The sequence below is a fragment of the Ranitomeya variabilis genome, chromosome 4, assembly GCF_051348905.1.
Source record: "Ranitomeya variabilis isolate aRanVar5 chromosome 4, aRanVar5.hap1, whole genome shotgun sequence".
NCBI classification, from domain to species: domain Eukaryota; kingdom Metazoa; phylum Chordata; class Amphibia; order Anura; family Dendrobatidae; genus Ranitomeya; species Ranitomeya variabilis.
In genome coordinates this window covers 134,092,444-134,113,762 of record NC_135235.1, presented here as the reverse complement: position 1 = coordinate 134,113,762, position 21,319 = coordinate 134,092,444, and the positions used below count along the sequence as shown (strand labels likewise).

Here is a 21,319-nt window from a genome sequence, read left to right as displayed (position 1 = left end):
GCTCTGCTGAAGCTAATCTGCTAAGATGACAAACCGCAAACCACAGTAGAGTTGTTGAAAGGTCTAAGGGTACTGTCACACAGTGGCACTTTTGTCGCTACGACGGTACGATCCGTGACGTTCCAGCGATATCCATACGATATTGCTGTGTCTGACACGCAGCAGCGATCAGGGACCCTGCTGAGAATCGTACGTCGTAGCAGATCGTTTGGAACTTTCTTTCGTCGCTGGATCTCCCGCTGTCATCGTTGGATCGGTGTGTGTGACACCGATCCAACGATGCGTTCGCTTGTAACCAGGGTAAACATCGGGTTACTAAGTGCAGGGGCGCGCTTAGTAACCTGATGTTTACCCTGGTTACCATCGTAAAAGTAAAAAAAAAAAAACGTACATACTCACATTCCGGTGTCCGTCAGGTCCCTTGCAGTCTGCTTCCCGCTCTGACTGACTGCCGGCCGGAATGTAAGAGCAGAGCACAGCGGTGACGTCACCGCTGTGATCTGCTTTCACTTTACGGCGGCAGTTAGAGCGGGAAGCAGACTGCAAGGGACCTGACGGACACCGGAATGTGAGTATGTACTGTTTTATTTTTTTTACTTTTACGATGGTAACCAGGGTAAACATCGGGTTACTAAGCGCGGCCCTGCGCTTAGTAACCCGATGTTTACCCTGGTTACCCGGGGCCTTCGGCATCGTTGGTCGCTGGAGAGCGGTCTGTGTGACAGCTCCCCAGCGACCACACAACGACTTTCCAACGATCACGGCCAGGTCGTATCGCTGGTCGTGATCGTTGGAAAGTTGCACAGTGTGACAGTACCCCAACAGACCAGATTAATCTGTGGCTCTCGCCTCTGATGCTACAACCAGGCATGGACGTTTGTGACAAGTGCCATAACCTGGTGACAGCTCTGAAGCTTGTCAACCTCGCACACGTACCATGCCTGGCAAACAAGCTTAACTTAGTGGTTCAATGGTTTCACAAAACCTACCCAGATCTGCCTGAGCTACTTGTGAAAATATGCAGCATGTGTGTCCATTTCCACAAGTCAGCTACAGCTGCATCGGCCCTATCAGTGCTGCAGCAGCATTTGCAACTTCCAGTTCACCGACTGGTGTGTGATGTCACCATGTGTTGGAACTCAACATTACATATGTTGGCAAAGCTTTGTAAGCAGCAGAGGGCAGTAGTTGAATACCAGCTACAACATGCACGTCGGCATTTCAGTCAGCCTCCACACAAGAGCTTAAGAGTGGGCATGGAAGTTGACATCTGTGCGGTTCTCCAAAACTTTAAAGACTAAACCAAGATGGTGAGCATCAATGACGTCATAATCAGCGTCACCATCTCGCTTCTTTGTCTACTGAAACGCTCACTGCTGACAGTTAAAGAGGAGGTTTTGAAAGCGGAGCAAGTTGAGATGAAGCAAGAAACTCTACTCGGTGATGCCACACAATTCCGCCTCATCTCATCTTCTTAATGTGGATTGGGTGATAATGAGGAGAGAGAGGAGGAGGAACAGGAGCTTATGGCCTGCACTACAGACTGTTGTACCCACACCACCTTCATCCTGTCTGTTCAGAGTGGATGACATGAAGACAAGGAGGAGAGGGAGGATGAGGAAGATGACATGGAGAGTCGCACTCTTGGTCGGGACAGAGAAGCCTTAGATGTTGGCAGTAGGGCATACATGGCTTGAGTTTATGTTCTGCTGCCTTTCCAGTGACCCTTGCGTTGTACGGATTTTGGCCAACACTAATAACTGGATAACACTGTCTGCGAATTGAGATACTGATTTGGCTTTTACCCTAAGTCATATTGCACAACTCGTTAAAGGGTTGATTGTGACTTGTAGGATCGCTACTTCCAACAGGTGGCGCTATAGAGTTTAAGTCCTCTTTTTCTCAGAAGAGGCAATTTGCATATTTAATAACTGGATGGTCACCCTTCTAGACCCAAAATATCACTACTCTATTGTCGGGTGTTCCTTATCCCAAATGCTAGGGGCACCCTAGCTCGCCCTGTTCCCTGGATTCCTTTTGATGGTGAAGACACCAGGGTCTCGTACCTTGCTTTAGCTCCTGAATCCGCTCTGTCTGTACCCTTTCCCCACCCAGTGAAGAGGGGAGTAGTAGTGTATCGTAATACTAACAAGACTAACAAGGTAATACAAACAGAGATAAAATAAAAATATACACACATAAATAACAGAGGTAAACACTGGGGAGTGGAGGATGTGGCTAAACCAAAGTAGAAGGGGGAAGGAAATTATCACACACTCAAAACCTACCAACAGTCACAGATAAATTCACCAAACGCCTTCCTCAATAACAATCACCAGCCATGCAGCAAAAGATGTAGTAGGAGAAAACGGACGCTGCGGTCTTCTGGCTCCTCTCTGTCATGGTAAACCCGAGACAGGTGCTACAAGGAGAACTTTACATCTCTCCTTCCTGTGGCGGAGATGTCTAATAAAATGTTGCAGTACGAGAAGGCCCTAATTGAATAATTATTAAAAAAAAAATCCCATCTGGCAATGCTGGCGGCACAGGTCACAGCTCCTTGGACAACCAAGGAGTTGACACTAGAGAGACACACACCACAAGCAGCAGAGGCAAGAAAATACTTTCAATTGTCTGGGATACTCGGGTCTCCCATAGACTTACATTGGGTACGTTGCTCGAGTCGAGTACCCGAGTATTCCAATTTGCTTGACCCGAGCAACAAGCACCTGAGCATTTTAGTGCTCGCTCATCAGTAATAGTGATGAATCACCTCTTTTGCCTAGAGATGAGAAATTCTTTTGAAATTTGATTTTGCTGACTTCTACAAATTTCCCCCCCCCAAAAAAAAATGTATTTGCATAAAATAAATTTGTGCGCATTTCAGTACTGGAAAGGTTGTAATTGCTTGGAAACTCAAGGCGAAGAGAAGAAAGGTACAACCTTGCTGACTGCAAGAGCTTACAAATTATAGGAGAGAACCCCATTTATCAAAAGATCTTACAGTTTATAGGAGACAGAGGAATCCCCCCCTCCCCCCGATCATAACAGCTTACACTTTACAGGATAGAGAAGACAGAGAGTAAGGCCTCATTCTGACATCCATTTTTCACATATTAGTGCTATCTGTGTTTCTTACGGATGGCACTCGTACCTGTGATAGTCTATGGGACTAGACTTATACCCATGATTTTTCGGACTGACAAATCATAGAGACATGTCTGATTTTCATCTGAGAGTTGGATCAAAATCAGACAAGTCTATGGATCCGTAAAAAAAAAAAAAATCAAACGAAATCCGAGTGTAATCAGATTTTCACGGACTGTTAGAAAGAGAACATGGAAAAACTTTCTTCTTTTGTCTCCACGTGCGGGAGAAATCGATGATACTCAGACCACACTCTGATCAAAATAATCGGTCTGTTTTTCTCGGACGTGAAAAAACTTAAGTCTGAAGGCCTCATTCAGTTATTTGACTTAAGAAAAAATGGACTATGATTGATCAGTGATTTTCATTTGTCTCCTCAGAGCTTGGTTCTGAGTTTCATCAGCTTTCTTCACTGACGAGAAGTTTCACCATCTCTACCTATCTGTCAGTGAAAAACAGACAGCACTCGGATGGCATCGGAGTGCTGATTGATTTTATCATGGACCTATAGACTTTCATTGCCAAGTCTGGTCAGAGAGAAGGAGCAATATAGATGTGAACAGCCCCATAGACTATCACAGGCATGAATCCTATCTGTGAACAAAACCGGTAGAATAAGTATGTGTAAAACTGATGTGTGACTGAGCTCTTACCATGTGAGTCTGGAGATGGAAATGACTCTGGTATACAGTCTGTGCTCCATTAGGAACCGCTGATCTGTGATGGCCCAGGTACGGACCACCAGTGAACAAGGTATGATCTGTAAGCTGCCCGTGAGCTGAGGAGTCTGCTCTCTGAGGCTTCAGCTGTGTAGGATATGGAGCCAAGCAAGTTTTTTTGCGAGCCAGGAACAGAATCTTAAAATGTTTGAGTTCGCGTGCAACCACAAAATCCAAGAAATTCGACTCGATCTCGATCCCTTGCGAATCAATCAGCTCATCTCTCGTGGTGCCTTCTCTAGGAAAGCAGGGAAGTAATGAGAGCCAGGGACCCCTTGCCCCTTATAATTGTAGCCCTGCTGAACGCAGCAGGTTGCAAGAAGCACTTGATATCCATTATTCGATTTTTGCCAGATTTTCATGATTGACAACTACATAAAATTAATCATAAATCTCATTAGGATGCAGAATTTGCATTAATTACCAATTAAGTTTTAATCTGCCTATTCGAAGCTAAACAATGGGAACAAGTGTCTGGCTGCTGGGCTTTATTTGCACGTAAATGAGCCCCATTCTGCTCCTCTGTCTGCGCACAGAATTATCTGACAGATCCCATCCCTTCTGGTAGTGGGGGGGAAATCAACCGCTGGCTGACGGCACAGAAGGAGGTCTTCACCTATAATTAGGAATGTGGAGGTCACAAGGTCACAATGCTAATCACATTTTCCTCTAACAAGGCTAGATACTTTTTAAGACAATGACTAAAGTAGTTTTGTATCCAATAGATGCAAATGTTATTAAGTGCTGCTAAAAACACATAAACAAGATACAAGAGACTTTATCATGCCATGAAATCATATACAGTGATTTCTGCAGGTCTCACTACTGAGTCCATGTGAAGCCTGGAGATGTCCTATTTCCCTCAGCTTCTTTTGCCACTTGAAAGTGAGTAAACAGGACTATAAAAAGCTTTACTTAGGACTGAAGTGAATACAAGAAGCACATTACATTTCCCCTGGCAGAGCTGAAACACAAGTGTGCTTGTCTTACCTTGGTAAAATGCCAGGGACAGGCAGAGCAAGCTCAGATATTTCAGTGAGCTGCAGGTGGGCTGGTGAGACCTCCTGGAGAAAGCCATTCTTGCCAAAACTGCAGCCAGACTACAAGGCTTTTCATGCCTGTTGCACCATTTGAAATGAAGTGACACCCAGCATTGGGAGAGTCAGGGTTGTTCAACACAGGAAATTTCAGAGCTTGTGCTACAAGACCTAGGAAATAGGATAGGACACTGCCCTCTAGAGGGCAAAGACTGAAAGGACAGTCACCACTTTCTGTGTATACACAATAAAAGACAACAACCCATAATAGTAACCAAACACAATAAACTACACAAATGCACTGATTCAACCCTGAATGCCAGGGGATAGATGTAAAAGTCAGGCTGGATAGATTATGCCCCTAATGGCAGACAGTATTTTTGGTATATATTCTAAACAACACAAAATATATTAGAATGGATGAGATGAGGCTTCATTTCCTCAAAAAGATTTTGGGAGTTTTTGATGTTGCAGATGTTCTGAAGCATTTCTGCACTTAAGTAAGTAAATTCTGTATATCACTTGTGTTTTTTTCAGTTCGTTTTTTACATGCGGTTTTATCTTGTTTTCTATGCTGATTCTTCTTGGTATTTGTCATGAGTGGATAATAGGCATTGCACTGTGGAAACGCGCATGCATTTTTTTTACCTGCAGATTTTTACGTATCTGATGCAAGACTACGGTAAAAGTCTGCTTGTAAGGCTGGGGTCACACTTGGCGTAAGACAATACGCCACGTATTATACGGCCGTAATACGGCGAAATGTTCCCAAAATATTGATCCGTAGTCAGGGTGTGTCAGCGTATTTTGCGCATGGCATCCTCCTTATGTAATCCGTATGGCATCCGTACTGCGAGATTTTCGCGCAGGCTTGCAAAACCGACATCTAATGGATTTATGTGCTCAAATGTTCGGGAAAACATATATACAGTATATATATATATATATATATATATATATATATATATATATATGTCATTGTGACACATATATATATATTCTGTATTTAGATTTCATTCAGCGCGATAGCTGTGAAAAGTCGGTAATTCAATTGCCGGCTTTTCATTTCTCCTGCACAAACCCGACAGGATATGAGACATGATTACATACAGTAAACCATCTCATATCCCCTTTTTTTGCATATTCCACACTACTAATGTAAGTAGTGTGTATGTGCAAAATTTCAGCGCTGTAGCTGCTGAAATAAAGGGTTAAATGGCGGAAAAAATTGGCGTGGGCTCCCGCGCAATTTTCTCCGCCAGAATGGTAAAGCCAGTGACTGAGGGCAGATATTAATAGCCAGGAGAGGGTCCATGGTTATTGGCCCCCCTGTGGCTAAAAACATCTGCCCCCAGCCACCCCAGAAAAGGCACATCTGGAAGATGCGCCTATTCTGGCACTTGGCCACTCTCTTCCCACTCCCTGTAGCGGTGGGATATGGGGTAATGAAGGGTTAATGCCACCTTGCTATTGTAAGGTGACATTAAGCCAGATTAATAATGGAGAGGCGTCAATTATGACACCTATCCATTATTAATCCAATTGTTTGAAAGGGTTAAAAAACACACACACACATGATTTAAAAGTATTTTAATGAAATAAACACAGCGGTTGTTTTAATATTTTATTGCTCTCTCAATCCATTTCCAGGCCCTCGCTTGGCAAAATAATAAACGCAAAAGATACATACCTTCTGGTGAACCGTCTCGTCCCACGAAGTAATCCATCTGAAGGGGTTAACTAATATTACAGGCAGGAGCCCTGCTAATGCAGCGGTGTGCTCCTGCTTGTAATTCCCCGGCGAATGAATGAAATGTAGGTCATTGACCTACATTTCCTTCAGTCGCGGTGATGCGCCCCCTGGTGGATGTCCTCATATGACCTGGAGCGTGGGAAAAAGTTCCCAGGCTGCAGTTCATGAGAACATCCAGCAGGGGCGCATCACCGCGACTCAATGTAAGTACAGATCCAGCTTTCCTTTCAGCACCCGGGGATTACAGGCACGAGCGAGTGGTTTATCGCAGCTCGTGCCTGTAATATTAGTTAACCCCTTCAGATGGATTACTTCGTGGGACGTGATAGGTCATCTGAAGGTATGTATCTTGTGCGTTTATTATTTTGCCAAGCGAGGGCCTGCAAATGGATTGAGAGAGCAATAAATTATTAAAACAACCGCTGTGTTTATTTCATTAAAATACTTTTAAATCATGTGTGTGTGTGTTTTTTAACCCTTTCAAACAATTGGATTAATAATGGATAGGTGTCATAATTGACGCCTCTCCATTATTAATCTGGCTTAATGTCACCTTACAATAGCATGGTGGCATTAACCCCTCATTACCCCATATCCCACCGCTACAGGGAGTGGGAAGAGAGTGGCCAAGTGCCAGAATAGGCGCATCTTCCAGATGTGCCTTTTCTGGGGTGGCTGGGGGCAGATGTTTTTAGCCACGGGGGCGCCAATAACCATGGACCCTCTCCTGGCTATTAATATCTGCCCTCAGTCACTGGCTTTACCATTCTGGCGGAGAAAATTGCGCGGGAGCCCACGCCAATTTTTTCCGCCATTTAACCCTTTATTTTCGCAGCTACAGCGCTGAAAATTTGCACATACACACTACTAACATTAGTAGTGTGGAATATGCAAAAAAAAAGGGGATATGAGATGGTTTACTGTATGTAAACCATGTCTCATATCCTGTCGGGTTTGTGCAGGAGAAATGAAAAGCCGGCAATTGAATTACCGACTTTTCACTAACACCGCTGCGTATTTCTCGCAAGTCACACTGCTGGTCCGTGTGGAATATGTATTTTTCTCGCCCCCATAGACTTTCATTGGCGATTTTTTTGCGCAATACACTGACAAACTCAGCATGCTGCGATTTTGTACGGCCGTAGAAAGCCGTATAATACTGAACCGTAATATACGGCTGATAGGAGCAACCCCATTGAGAATAATTGTGCCGTATGTTATGCGAGTTTTACGGACGTAGTTTGTTGCGCTCTTACGTCCATAAAACTCGCATGTGTGACCCCGGCCTCAGACTCTGGCAAAAATTTACACTAAGTAAAGAAAAAAAAGCCCAGTGGCCATGAGATTTCTATAAATCCCATCTACTCTGCTGGAACTGTAGAGCGCTGTGATTTTGATGCAGCAAAAATACACAGCGTCAAAAACTCATTGTGGGCACTGGCAGGTTTCACACTGATCTTGACTGACAGAAGCATCTGAAAAGTGGCATGCATCTCTGTGTGCGCCTTACAGAACACCAGTATGTCATGAATTTGATGAACGGGAAGTGCCACGCTCACCGTCCAGCCCCAACTGTGCCCACTTTGTCGGAGTAGGGCAAAAATGATGTGAGAACACCAAAAGTGAAAAAATTTTAGCGCACCCTCCAGATGCGTCAAAACTTTTCAAAGCTCCTTACACCGGAATTCGGAAATAAAAAGCTTTGATTAATGAGTCCAATTCATCATTTGGAATTCATTGAAGTCACTTTTCTTTTTTTGTCTTGACGTTCGCTTGTATAAAATTCTTCAAATTTACGCGGTACATGAGTTTGTCGTAATACCAGAAATGCTCTCTTTTTTTTTCTTAAGCCAGTTCTTGCTACTTTTTAACACCAAAAGTCACAAAGGTTTTAAAAAGTTGTAAAAATATGCAAAATTTATAACTCCTCCAGAAACGCTGCTCAAAGAGGGGAGATTGGAGTGAGATGCGCCAAAATAATGCGACATTTGGTAAAAGTCATATTTCATTAATCTGTCAACAACATCTGGGTAAGCAAAGTTGTCAAGGAAAAAAAAATAGACTTTAAAAATATTTAAAAAAAAGACTTACAAAGGAGAACTTAAAAAGTGGCACAAACCATGCCACTGAAAAAAAACACGATAATGAATCGGGACCTATGACATTTTTGTAAGAGCAACAGGTGTTGTCATGAACACTTACAGATAAAGCCAAGATTGGTTTGAGAAATATTTCAGCATTTCTATATCTTTCAACAAGAAGATTAAAATAACTTAATATTGCATGAGTCATAGATTGAAGTCAAGTAAGGTATCAAATTATACTTTTTCTATGCCCTAATATCACAGTGCTGTCTCATCATAGGAATACATGCAGCCACATGCTCCGCTCCTGAGTGCCGGGTGCAATGTCGGGCTTAAAGAGGTTGTACGGTGTACAGGCCAGGACCACACGACCACATAACATGGCCGATTGCTGTGCGAGAAAACATTGCATAGCACTTTGACTAGTGTTATTTTGTCATGCCATTTCAGCATGAATGGACACTAACAGCATGCTGCGATTGGCAACAAGACTCTGCTCACATGTACCTATATAAGTCTATATAAGTCTATGAGTGCGTGTGAAACATCGAACTGCACTCGAATGTCATCCCAGTGCAGTCCAATATATGTCGAGACAGGCAATGAGTAGATGGAGAAATTATATCTCCATCTCCTTCACACCTGTGCTGCGATTCTCTCATGCGAGAGGATCAGAGCACAGTACACTGACACTCAGCTCACGCTCGCAGCAGAGCTGGAGCCGAGTGCAATTAGCATATTGTATCTGATGCTATGCGCTCAACTGATTACAGCCTTAAGCATCCATATGACATCCATATGACATGGGTATGCAATGCGTTTTTAACATCATATTTTACATACAGTAATCTCTATGTAATTTAAAATGATTTTTCCAAGAAATACAGCAATCTTATATACAGGTAATATAGATAGATAAATAGATCGTTAGATAGATAGCTAGATAGAGACAGAGAGTAAAATAGATATCCGTCAGATATTTAATTAGCTCTGTGGAACTTATCCGGCAGCTTTTTAGGAATAAATAAAAAAAAAGTCATGGATTCCCCCGTATTTTTTAATAACCAGCTAAGGGAAAGCAGACAGCTGTGAGCTGGTCGTAATAGTCTGAGAGGGGTCAATAACCATGGAGCTTCCCAGTCTATTAATATCAGCTTACAGCTGTCTTCCTAGCCTTTACTGGTCATTAAAAAGGGGGACCTAAAAAATTGATGTTGGATCCCCCCTATTTTTAATAATCAGCAAAACCTAAGCAGGCAACTGTGGGCTAATATTAATAGGCTGGAAAGGTCCATGAATATTCCCAACCTCATAAGACCAGCTATCACCCGCCGCAGTCATCATTAGATGTCTTATGTGTTTGCAGTCGGTAATAGTTTTAGAGTTGATATAAGCTGTGTAATGTCCACTGACATCATCCCAGGGTTTACCAATGGAAATGCATCTGTCAGACACCATTTAACTAGCTGTGTAGTCAAAAGAAAGAAACACATTCAAAAGTCCTTTATTTGTAAAAAGCACTTCCCTACAAATTCCTTCTTTTCTCAAATCAACAAATAAAGTCAAATGATTGCCATTCAAACCACGCAACCAGACTTAGCCACAATGTTAAATGTATAGAAAATAGTTTATTAGTAATTACAAAATTAAATCAAGATGATTATAAACAAAGAAAAAAACCTCCAAATGTTAATGGAGCGGAGAAATCCACATAACATAAATCGACACAGCAAATAGAAGGATAAAATTGGTAATATCGCTGCCCATACCAAGACTATGGCCTCACATAGAATTTAATCATAGTGCATAAGGCTCAATAGATATCTCTAATATAGTGGAGCTTAATAGATTAATCACTGCTAAAAAGCATATATTATAACGCTCTCTACCTTTGTGCAATCATGCTGATATCAATTTGTAATAAATTATATAAAGTGCAAAGGGCAGACGTAAACCAAATAATTCACTCACATGCGGTCTGATGTCTGTGTCTCCGTTCCTGTACCCCGACGCGCGTTTCGTAACACTTCCTCAGGGGGCGTGTCGGGGTAGAGGGACGCCGGACCTTTAAATCATACCTGGACCAATCAGAGACAAGTATAGGACGCCGAGAAAACAACGTGGTTCCGGAAATACTAAGGGCGCTGATGCCGTCAGACGCGCACCGGAAATGACTTCACCAGTTCCGGGCCGTGGACCGCAAGCAGGCAGGCGCTCAGTGATGAGCGCAATGCGTGCCAGCTAAATCCCAAATGCCGGAATAGGTGAAGTCTGTGCGCAATCAGATCATCCAGCAGCGCACATTTCCGGATTACCAGGCATGTAAAATCTTAAGAAAAACATAAATATTAGTGACAATACCTAAAAAACATATAAAAATTGGACAATGCATAATGTGTATCTCATAAAAAATTACCATAAACGATACTAGTGAATAATTAATATTAATTATAAAATAAAATTAACAATGTATAAAACTCTGATGTATAAATATTACATAATAAAGTGACCTAGTGACAGATATAGTGATTAATTGTGATAATTTATTACATAATTTTCATATATTGTGAATGACTTCATAAATTTAAAGTGACAGGTGCCGCATAAATAATATATTTCATTCTTTCAATGTCTTCAATAGCAGTATCTTAAGCCGTCCCATACAAATCCTGGATGGAAGAAGGATGACACATAAAGTCCAAATACCATAACAGATGGAATCTATAATGATGATGAAAAGAAAAATTATTAAAATCCATAAAACATCCCAATACCCCTAAAAAACACTAGTATACCCAAAGACCGAACTACTGCAAGAAAGCCGAAAAACCAAAATTTTCATTAAGCCCTATAGGGGCTACACTGCCTAATCTGTAAATCCATTTACTTTCCAGTCTAGCGAGACTTTTCGCTATGTTGCCCCCTCTTGCCCCCATTTGGACAATATCAATACCCTTGATTTTCAAATGTCTGGACTCACTATTATGATGTTCAAAAAAATGTCTCGGTATGGTTTTTAATTGAGACGGGTCCTCAATATTTTTACTTTTCTCAATGTCCCTGACATGTTCCCTTGTGCGAATACGTAGTTCTCTAGTGGTCAATCCTATATAAATTTTGCCACACGGGCACTCAGCACAATAAACCACGCCCTTGGTGGCACATGAGATAAAGTGTCTGATAGAGTATGTTCTATTACCTCTGGCATTCGTAAAGGTTTTACTTTTGACCACATTGTCACACGCCTTGCAATGCCCGCATGGATAGAAACCTACAGTATCCAGCCAAGTTTCTTTTTTCTTGGGTTCATAATGACTATGAACCAACATGTCTTTTAAATTTTTGGCTCTCCTAGCCGTAATTTGGGGAGACGGGGGCAAACATTTTTTCAGGATCGGATCCGTTAATAGAATTTGCCAATGTTTACGAATTATTTGGCATAATTCCGGCCATTTGTTGTTATATGTGGCAATTAAACGTGGACAGAAATCTTCTTCACGACTACCCCCGTTGTTTAAATTATTTTTATACAACAATTCATTTCTTATTTTGTATTTCGCATTATGGTATCCCTTTTTGATGTTAGTATGACTATATCCTCTATTTTTAAAACGCATGCTCAATTCCCTTGCCTGTCTTTCAAAGGAATGATCATCCGAGCATATGCGTTTAATCCTCAGGAATTGTCCCGTGGGTATCCCTTTAATTACCGAGGATGGATGGGAAGACGTGGCATGCAGCAAAGTGTTTGTTGCTGTAGCTTTTCTAAAAACTTCAGTGGATAGATTACCATTAGCCAAAGCATTAATCTGTAGATCCAAAAATTCCAAATTACGACCAGATTTGAAAGTCAGCCTGATGTTAAGCCCATTGTTATTGAGGTCCGCCATGAGTGCTTCCAACTGAATATAAGCTGTGTAATGTCCACTGACATCATCCCAGGGTTTACCAATGGAAATGCATCTGTCAGACACCATTTAACTAGCTGTGTAGTCAAAAGAAAGAAACACATTCAAAAGTCCTTTATTTGTAAAAAGCACTTCCCTACAAATTCCTTCTTTTATCTATTTATTTCCATAAAAAATAATCCACAGGGTCTGCCATAGTCCACACAGAGGTCTCACGACGATCCATATCTTGTTCGTCCAATGTAATGAACCCTGTTCAGAGAATGCAACTCCATACACTGGAGCTGCAGCCACTGCCGGGTGTCAAGCTCAGACAAGAGTAAGTCCGGTGGACGACACAGCATATAAACACAACGGGATGGGAAATGGGGAGGAAGGCCATAAAGGTAGGGAGCAAGGGATTGGACACCTCCTGACACCAACCTGTACCTGTCCTTAAGCTCCCCTAAAGCCCTATGGTGGAACTTCACCCTGCCAACATCACATGTCTAGTCCCTGACTGTCTCCTCTATTGACTCTGGCTAGTGCACTGGCCGGCAAGGACACTAGCTTCACCACTGCAGATGGAAACACACAGGGGAAGAGACGAACAGGGAATATACAGAAAAAGAAAAACTACTTAGCTCAGGCTTCTGCTAACTGCAGCAGAGAAACTGGCACCAGGAATCTGAACTCCAACAGCAGCAACACCACCAAACAGGAGCACTCCTCACCCCTAGCGTGTCTGCATAGATGAACGCTATTACCGACGATTAGCTGATGGGCCATGTGACTATGTAAAGAAAGGTGGGAGTGGTTACCAACCAACATCAGATGGCCAACCTAAAAGAACAGCCAGCAAGAGACAGACAGCGGGTCTTACGCTGACGAGCGGTGATGTTGGCAAGGCTACCGTAGTTCACAGCTGCTGAACTGCAGTAACGTTATTGACATCACCACTTGCAGTGTGAGAACTTACTGCCTGTTCTCACGCTGTGCAGTAAGTTCTCACGCTGTGAGTGATGAAATCAGTAAGGTTACCACAGTTCAGCGGTTGTGATCTGCAATAACCTTACTAATGTTACCGCTCATCACAGCAACCGAGTTTTCAAGCTACACAGCATGAGAACCGGCAGTGGCTGCAGTTCCAGTATTTGAAGCTGTGTTCTCTGAACAGGGCTCTATAGACTGGATGAAGAAGATGGGGATCATTGTGGGACCTCTATATGGACTTATGCAGAGGGAATTTGTAGGGGAGTGCTTTTTACAAATAAAGGACTTTTGTGTATGTATGTTTTCTTTTGACTATGGGGTTAGTTATGAGGGTGTCTGATAGACACCTCTCTATTACTAACCCTTGGCTTGATGTCAGCAGACATTACACAGCTGACATCAACCTCAAAACCATTACTCTGATTGCCGAGGCTAAGTGCCAGGATTGGCGCATCTAAAGGATGTACCATTTCTGCAGTGCTTGAGGGCTGGTCTTATTAGGCTGGGAAGGGAAAGATATCCATGGACCTTCCCAGCCTATTGGTATTAGCCTACTACAGCTATCTCTATCTGCTTAGCTTTTGCTAGTTATTAAAAATAGGGGGGATTTCAGGTCATTTTTTTTTTTTTAGAATCCCCCTTTTTAATAACCAGTAAAGGCTAAGCAGACATCTGTGAGCTGACATTAACAAGCTAGGTAGCTCCATGATTATTGGCCCCTTCCCAGACTATTAAGACCAGATCATAGCTGTCTACTTTCCCTTAGTTTATTATTAAAAATAAGAGGGACCCCACACCATTTATTTATTTATTTATTAGCTAAATACATGTACAGTAAATTACACACGCAAAGCACTGATTATGTATCTCACTGACATATTTCTATCTATTTATTCTATATACCTCTCTTATTTATTCTATTCTGACGGTTCAGGATATGAATTTACTGTACTTGGCTGATGAAGTGTCGTGTTTCCTTTGAGATGTGTGTGTAAAAATCGGACAGCACATGTATAGTCCATGTACCGTGCAATTTTTTTCTTAAACCCATTGACTTGCATTGGCGAGTATGATTGAATTCTCGCAGACAATTGCAGCATGCTGACACGCGCAAACCCTATACTGCAGGGATTTTAACTAGGATCTGTGGCCTTCAGCTACATGGAAAACCCAGGCCTGGAATGAAACGGACTGCACGACTACCATCCTGTAGTCTGTTTCAAAATACGAAAACCCCAGAGCAGGTTTTCCCTAAATCTGCCTTGGACAACACTTAGGTTTAAGGCCCCGTCTCACATAGCGATTTACCAACAATCACGACCAGCGATACGACCTGGCCGTGATCGTTGGTAAGTCGTTGTGTGGTCGCTGGGGAGCTGTCACACAGACAGCTCTCTCCAGCGACCAACGATCAGGGGAACGACTTCGGCATCGTTGAAACTGTCTTCAACGATGCCGAAGTCCCCCTGCAGCACCCGGGTAACCAGGGTAAACATCGGGTTACTAAGCGCAGGGCCGCGCTTAGTAACCCGATGTTTACCCTGGTTACCAAAAAAAACAAACAGTACATACTCGCCTTCTGATGTCCGTCAGGTCCCTTGCCGTCTGCTTCCTGCTCTGACTGAGTGCCGCCGTACAGTGAGAGCAGATCACAGCGGTGACGTCACTGCTGTGCTGTGCTCTCACTGTACGGCGGCACTCAGTCAGAGCAGGAAGCAGACGGCAAGGGACCTGACGGACATCAGATGGTGAGTATGTACTGTTTGTTTTTTACATTTACGCTGGTAACCAGGGTAAACATCGGGTTACTAAGCGCGGCCCTGCGCTTAGTAACCCGATGTTTACCCTGGTTATCAGTGAAGACATTGCTGGATCGGTACATGTAGGATAGCTGCGGAGACACCATCACGTGTTTCTCAACGCAAGCAGTGAATAGCCAGACCTTTCCCCGGGAAGGAACAACCACGGGAAGGGCAGCATCCAGTAAAGGAAGACATCCAATACAGGAAAACCACCTATGCCAAGCATGGTATCCATCCACAGACAGCTGTTTTGGGGTGTTTGCCCCTCATCAGTGTGGAGTAGGAATCTGGCTATTAGGAGCAGTGCCTAGTAAAAGGCTGTGAAGGAACAGATGATTGGCCTCGGGGAGACCAAAACATCCAACACCGCGGAGACACCATCACGTGTTTCTCAACGCAGTGATGCAGAACACTGCCCCCATCCCTTATGGGAAATATGGAAATGCATGTAGGATAGCTGCGGAGACACCATCACGTGTTTCTCAACGCAAGCAGTGAATAGCCGGACCTTTCCCCGGGAAGGAACAACCACGGGAAGGGCAGCATCCAGTAAAGGAAGACATCCAATACAGGAAAACCACCTATGCCAAGCATGGTATCCATCCACAGACAGTGAGTGGCTCTGATGACATTAGTTGACAGGCACCTGTCAGAACACAAGGATGGACAGATAGTGTCTTGCCACTGTCCTGTTCACTAAAATGTGTGTGCAATATCTGCCCATAGTTTCTGGCCACTCACTCGTTCTAGCCCCTGTTGATCAACATCATCTACACTATTCACCTCCTGATGGAGGAGCAGCACCGGAGAAACGTTTAACTAGTCATTTGACTGAAGAACAAAATGGGGTAGACAAAAATCCCAATTTCAATTTTAGTGGGCCATATCCATCTCTTTGAAATATTTGAATATCAATATCACATGAAACTCTCATGAAAGTTGTATTGGTCCCTCGGCCATGACACTAAGCTTTGGCTGCTGGGTGCAAGCCTTGAGAACCACCGCTTACATGATGGTCCTTCTTTTGATTAGCCAGCCTGGCACTACATCAAATGTGCATAACGCCACAATGATCATGTCATGTCAATCGGGCTGATCAAATGAAAAAAGTGGATGCTGTCAGGTAAGAGGAGGTTCTCACAGCTCCTTTCCAGAAATCACTGTCATGGCCAGTGGACCAGGTTGTGCGAGTCACTTCACACCAACTCTGTAATGTGAAAAATATTACATGAAAAGTATTAAAAAAAAAAAAAAAAACCTTGGTCACAGTCACTCACAGATAGCTTGAGAGTTGCATTTGAACATCTCACATGCAAGCTGTGCAAAAGTTAAACTTAGAATTGTGGTGTATTAAAAGTCAGTGTAACGCCTCAGTTAAAGGTAATCACACACATATGCCAAGTCAAGGTTAAAAAACATACAGTGAGAATTAAATGGAACAATACATTCTCATTCTTTCATTAATCCTCCTTAATAAAAAGTGTAATGATCATGGCATGATGTGTATGTTAGCTGTGCTGTTAGCTAACAAACACAAAAGTTCATACAAAATCATAAAAAACAACAAAATGGAAAAGAAGCATTAGAGCCTAAATATGTTGTGGCATGATAGTTTTGGAAAGGCACCAATGTCTGAAGCTAATTTCTGGAAATATACTACATAGCATTGGCCAGATCGTTTTAGAGCGGCTTAATATATAATTTATATATAATAAGTCATTTCTAAATGAAATGTTTCCTATATTATACAGTATATACAGATTAATGTCGCAGTTGCATATGTGTTTCAAATATAGGATCCAAGTCTGCATGTAACAGGGACTGTGATAGTAGATCCAATGAAATGTCCTAGTACTGACTGTCACTTTTACTGATATTTTCAAGAGAAGCTTATTCAGCTTTTGTGCCTTATTATGAAGAGACTCTTTATGCCCTAGTGAAAGTCTAGAATAGGAATGAAGCGCTTCTACTGTTAGAGGGCAGCAATATATTAGGGAAGCTGTCCCATTGGCTGTTAATAGGGAATGCTTATAATAGGCTGTTCTTTGCATACTTTCCTCTAATAACTTTTATAACATCCATCAATTGGAATTTCAATGCTTGCCTATAATTTATGCACATCCCAGACATTCACACCTAATGTATAAATGTAAACATTCACCATTGCCATAGTCGGAATGATGCCACATTAAATATCCGTGAAACAAGCATCCTACCTTCTGTATCTGAATTTCTTCCTACGAGTGGCCTTCAGAAGATGAAGTCTGTCCGGACACTCTTGGTTTGTCTAATGTCTGGTGTTAATATGCCTCCTGGGACTTTTAAAACCCTTCACTTAATTGTATTTTGTAAATGAAGTTCATTTAGTTACATTTGAAAGCCCGCTCTCTGGCAAAAGGAACACATCAAAGCATGTTATTCTGTCTTACCACTCTAGAATGTGTGCCACCCACACACCTAATAGTGCATTGAGTCTGAGGGCAGACACAGCATGGCTGTGATCAAAATGCACAATGTTACACATTAAAGCCATTTAGTGGTGTAACTATTATAATTACCTGAACATGAATTGAAGAAAACATTCAAAATCACCATGCCTATTCCATTATAGAGGTTAAAGTATAAATAAAGGCAACCCAATTTTACACCTGTTAAATATATTGTTTTTAGTAAATTTATTACAAACATATTTTATTGAGTATTTTGATTTTTGCTTTCTAATTAAATAAAGCGTTCCATTTTATGTTGAAAAGGTAAGTAAATAATTAAACATTATATATAATTACCAAAATAAAATTACAGTGAATCTCCTAGGTTTCTTAATGGATAGTTTTCTGTTCATACAAGGTAGTGGCAAAATTTATATAAAATAGGCAAATCACATGCTTTATAAGACAGCACAGTGGCTCAGTGGTTAACACTGTTGCTTTACAGCGCTGGACTCCTGTGTTTAAATCTGGATGTTCTCCCCATGTTTTTGTGGGTTTCCTCTGGGTTCTCCGGTTTCCTTCCATACTCCAAAGATATACTGATGGAGAAATTAGATTGTGAACCCCACTGGGGACTGTAATGATATTGTCTGTAATGCGTTGCAGAATTAATGGTGCTATATAAGTGAGTAATATAAGTAAATATTATTGCATTGAAGCACACAATGCTCTACATGTACAGAAAGATGACCACATGAGTGCAACAGTTGTGTCGCACAATCACCAGCAGGGTGCTGCTGTGATTGACAGAAGACACTATTTCAGCAACATTTGTCATTTCCCCATCAGCACAAACTTTGGGGGGCCACTGTTTACCCCCAACTTTTCTTCTTTGAAAAGTAGAGGAAAATGCTTGGTAAGTTGTATGAAGACTAAGTGTACTGATATGGGCTCACATGGTGCTGTGCATTTTATAAGCCATATGTCAGTGTGAGTAAAACAGACTGGAGGTGATGATGTAGTGGGATGGACTTTCCAGATGGCACGTGGAACAGTGAGGACTGGTAGAGGTGAATATGCAGCATGGCAGATAAGAAGTAAAGTTGGAAGAACTGGATGCAAGCAAAACCAAATGTGTTAACAGCACAGGAACAGTCTAGATTTGTAGGCAATATTGAACTTTACTGCATGAGTGTGGAGCAAGACAGGAAGAGCAGAGGTTGAGTATGTGGCAGCAGCAGGTATAGAAGACACAAGTTTGTTATCAGGTTTCTCGATAGGAAAGCTGAAGGTGCGGATGACACCAAGAATAGCAGGACTGAGCTTGTAATAATAGGTGGTTGATGGATAGCAGTGGCACTTGGTTTGAGTAAAGCCAAGTGGTAAGTGTAGATTGACTACAGGAAAGCGTGTGGTAGCAGATTGCTATATCATCTGAATACTCAGGTGGCTTTCAGCCACCTGAACTGGCTTTAAAATAAAAGGCCATGTCTGTTGACATCAGAGGTGCTCGCTAAGTTACCATAATAACTTGGCGTGGACTAGAGGGAGTTGGTCATAGAGGAAGGAAGCCATACTCAGCACTGGAGCAGGGAACTTTGAGGAACACCTGTTTTACTTTTTCAGACACAAATTAAAACTTCATTTAAGTAACAGAAACCTTCATACATATGCCATCCCTGCAATATTACTTAAATGCAAGTGAATATAGAAAATTCTATTCATTCATTAAACTTTTAAAGTGGTGCTCCTTAAAGGGGGTGTCCGGAACTTGAGAAGAAAAAAATGTACCTAAGCTCTAACAGGCAAGTAATTTCAGCTAACCTGCTTATTCTGCAAGGTGCCATTCTTCCCCAGCACAGAGGGGTCACAGACTGCTCCTGCTGGGGATTCAGAAGCCTCTGCTGATGTCACGTCTACAGAGCGGAGGCTTCTTTACTGGTCCACTCTGTTGATGGGGCAGGACTTCCGAAGTCATTCTGATTGACAGCCAGATCCCTGCTGTCTAATTGTGGGAGTTGGCTGTCAGTCAAAATGACTTTGGATGTGCCGTCACATCATCAGAGGCATCTGAATCCCCGGCTGAAGCAGTATGTGACCGCTCTGTGCCAGCGAAGAACAGTGTCGGGCACAACAGGCAGGTAAGTAGCAATTACCTGCATGTTAGTGCTTAGGTACTTTTTTTTTTTGTAAAGTCCAGGAAACCCTTTTAACCATAACTCTGTTTGGTATATATGTAAAACAGTGACAGGTTATGTATGTGGTGCTATGAATTTTGTTATGTATTTTTTTATTTTGATAAATATAATGTAAAACTATAAAAAAAAATCCAGTCTACAAGCTTTCATTTTCTTTTTGTAGGCAACAACAATGGTTTATGTGACCATCTTAGATGAAAATGACAATGCTCCCGTGTTTGAAAGAATGCTGTATGAAATAACTTTGGATGAAGGTCCAATGACCCTTAACTCAGTCATAATCACAACAACGGCTGTGGATCGTGATGAGGGTCTCAATGGTACTGTTACCTACTCAATAATAAGTGGAAACCTCCTGAACACATTTACTATAAATAATTCTACGGTAAGATTTGAACAGTGAATAGTTTTACATAATATAACATGTTAAATGAGCAAAATATGACATTATTGTATCAAAAAAAAGCTCCACCTTCCACAACTTTTATCTGTTTTGTAACGCATAATAAATGTATTGTGATTGATGTTTTGAAGGGAGCCTTTCACACCTAAAAACATTAACTAATCCACTTACAAAAGTCTGTTGACTTGGCCCTTATGCAAATCGTAAATGAAGTGTACATTTTTGTGATTTTGTTGACATAAAAAAGGTTTACTTTATGCAGTATGTAAATTGGGGGAGCTTTCTTGCACCCTTTGAATGGCCAAAGGGCTCAGTGTGCCATTTTGCCCCCCTCAATTTGCATAGTGAGTGCTATCATATCTCGATTAACAGTGAACTCTGCAGCCACACCTAATGTTATTACTGTCTCTCATTGTTGGCTCCTCCATGGAATACAGTACCAAGTGGCAGCCGCAGACCGGAATTAGCAATAAGAGCCTACCGTGGCACTATTTGAGCATGTCTGGGCTCCTGTAGTGTCCATGCAGAAGTGTAGAGCTACTGTTTGAGTTCAGGCAGCACTCCTGTGACCACTGTCAATCAAGACATGACAAATTGCTCATTATGCAAACTGAGGGGTTGTGCTCCAAAGCCTCCTGATTTTTATCTGCTATATAATTGTCTAAGGGCACTTCCGTCTGTCCTTCTGTCTGTAACGGTTATTCGTTCGCTGATTGGTCTCGCCAGCTGCCTGTCATGGCTGCTGCGACCAATCAGCGACGCGCACAGTCCGGAAGAAAATGGCCGCTCCTTACTTTCCGCACTCACTGCCCGGCACCCGCATACACCCCTCCGTTCACCGCTCACACAGGGTTAATGCCGGCGGTA

The 21,319-nt window shown here is 42.2% G+C and overlaps 2 protein-coding genes across 2 annotated transcripts in view; one reads left to right on the top strand and one right to left on the bottom strand.

Annotated features, from left to right (window-relative positions):
- The window catches only part of VSIR (V-set immunoregulatory receptor), a 78,273-nt gene extending 73,156 nt beyond the window's left edge, over positions 1-5,117 (bottom strand). Inside the window, exon 1 of the mRNA XM_077259284.1 lies at positions 4,857-5,117. Coding sequence (XP_077115399.1) covers positions 4,857-4,944 — 88 coding nt within the window. The 5' untranslated portion in view covers positions 4,945-5,117. The remainder of the gene's footprint in view (positions 1-4,856) is intronic.
- The window catches only part of CDH23 (cadherin related 23), a 1,745,895-nt gene that overhangs the window by 1,565,518 nt on the left and 159,058 nt on the right, over positions 1-21,319 (top strand). Inside the window, exon 37 of the mRNA XM_077259280.1 lies at positions 20,213-20,434. Within this exon, the coding sequence (XP_077115395.1) occupies positions 20,213-20,434 (222 nt within the window). The remainder of the gene's footprint in view (positions 1-20,212; positions 20,435-21,319) is intronic.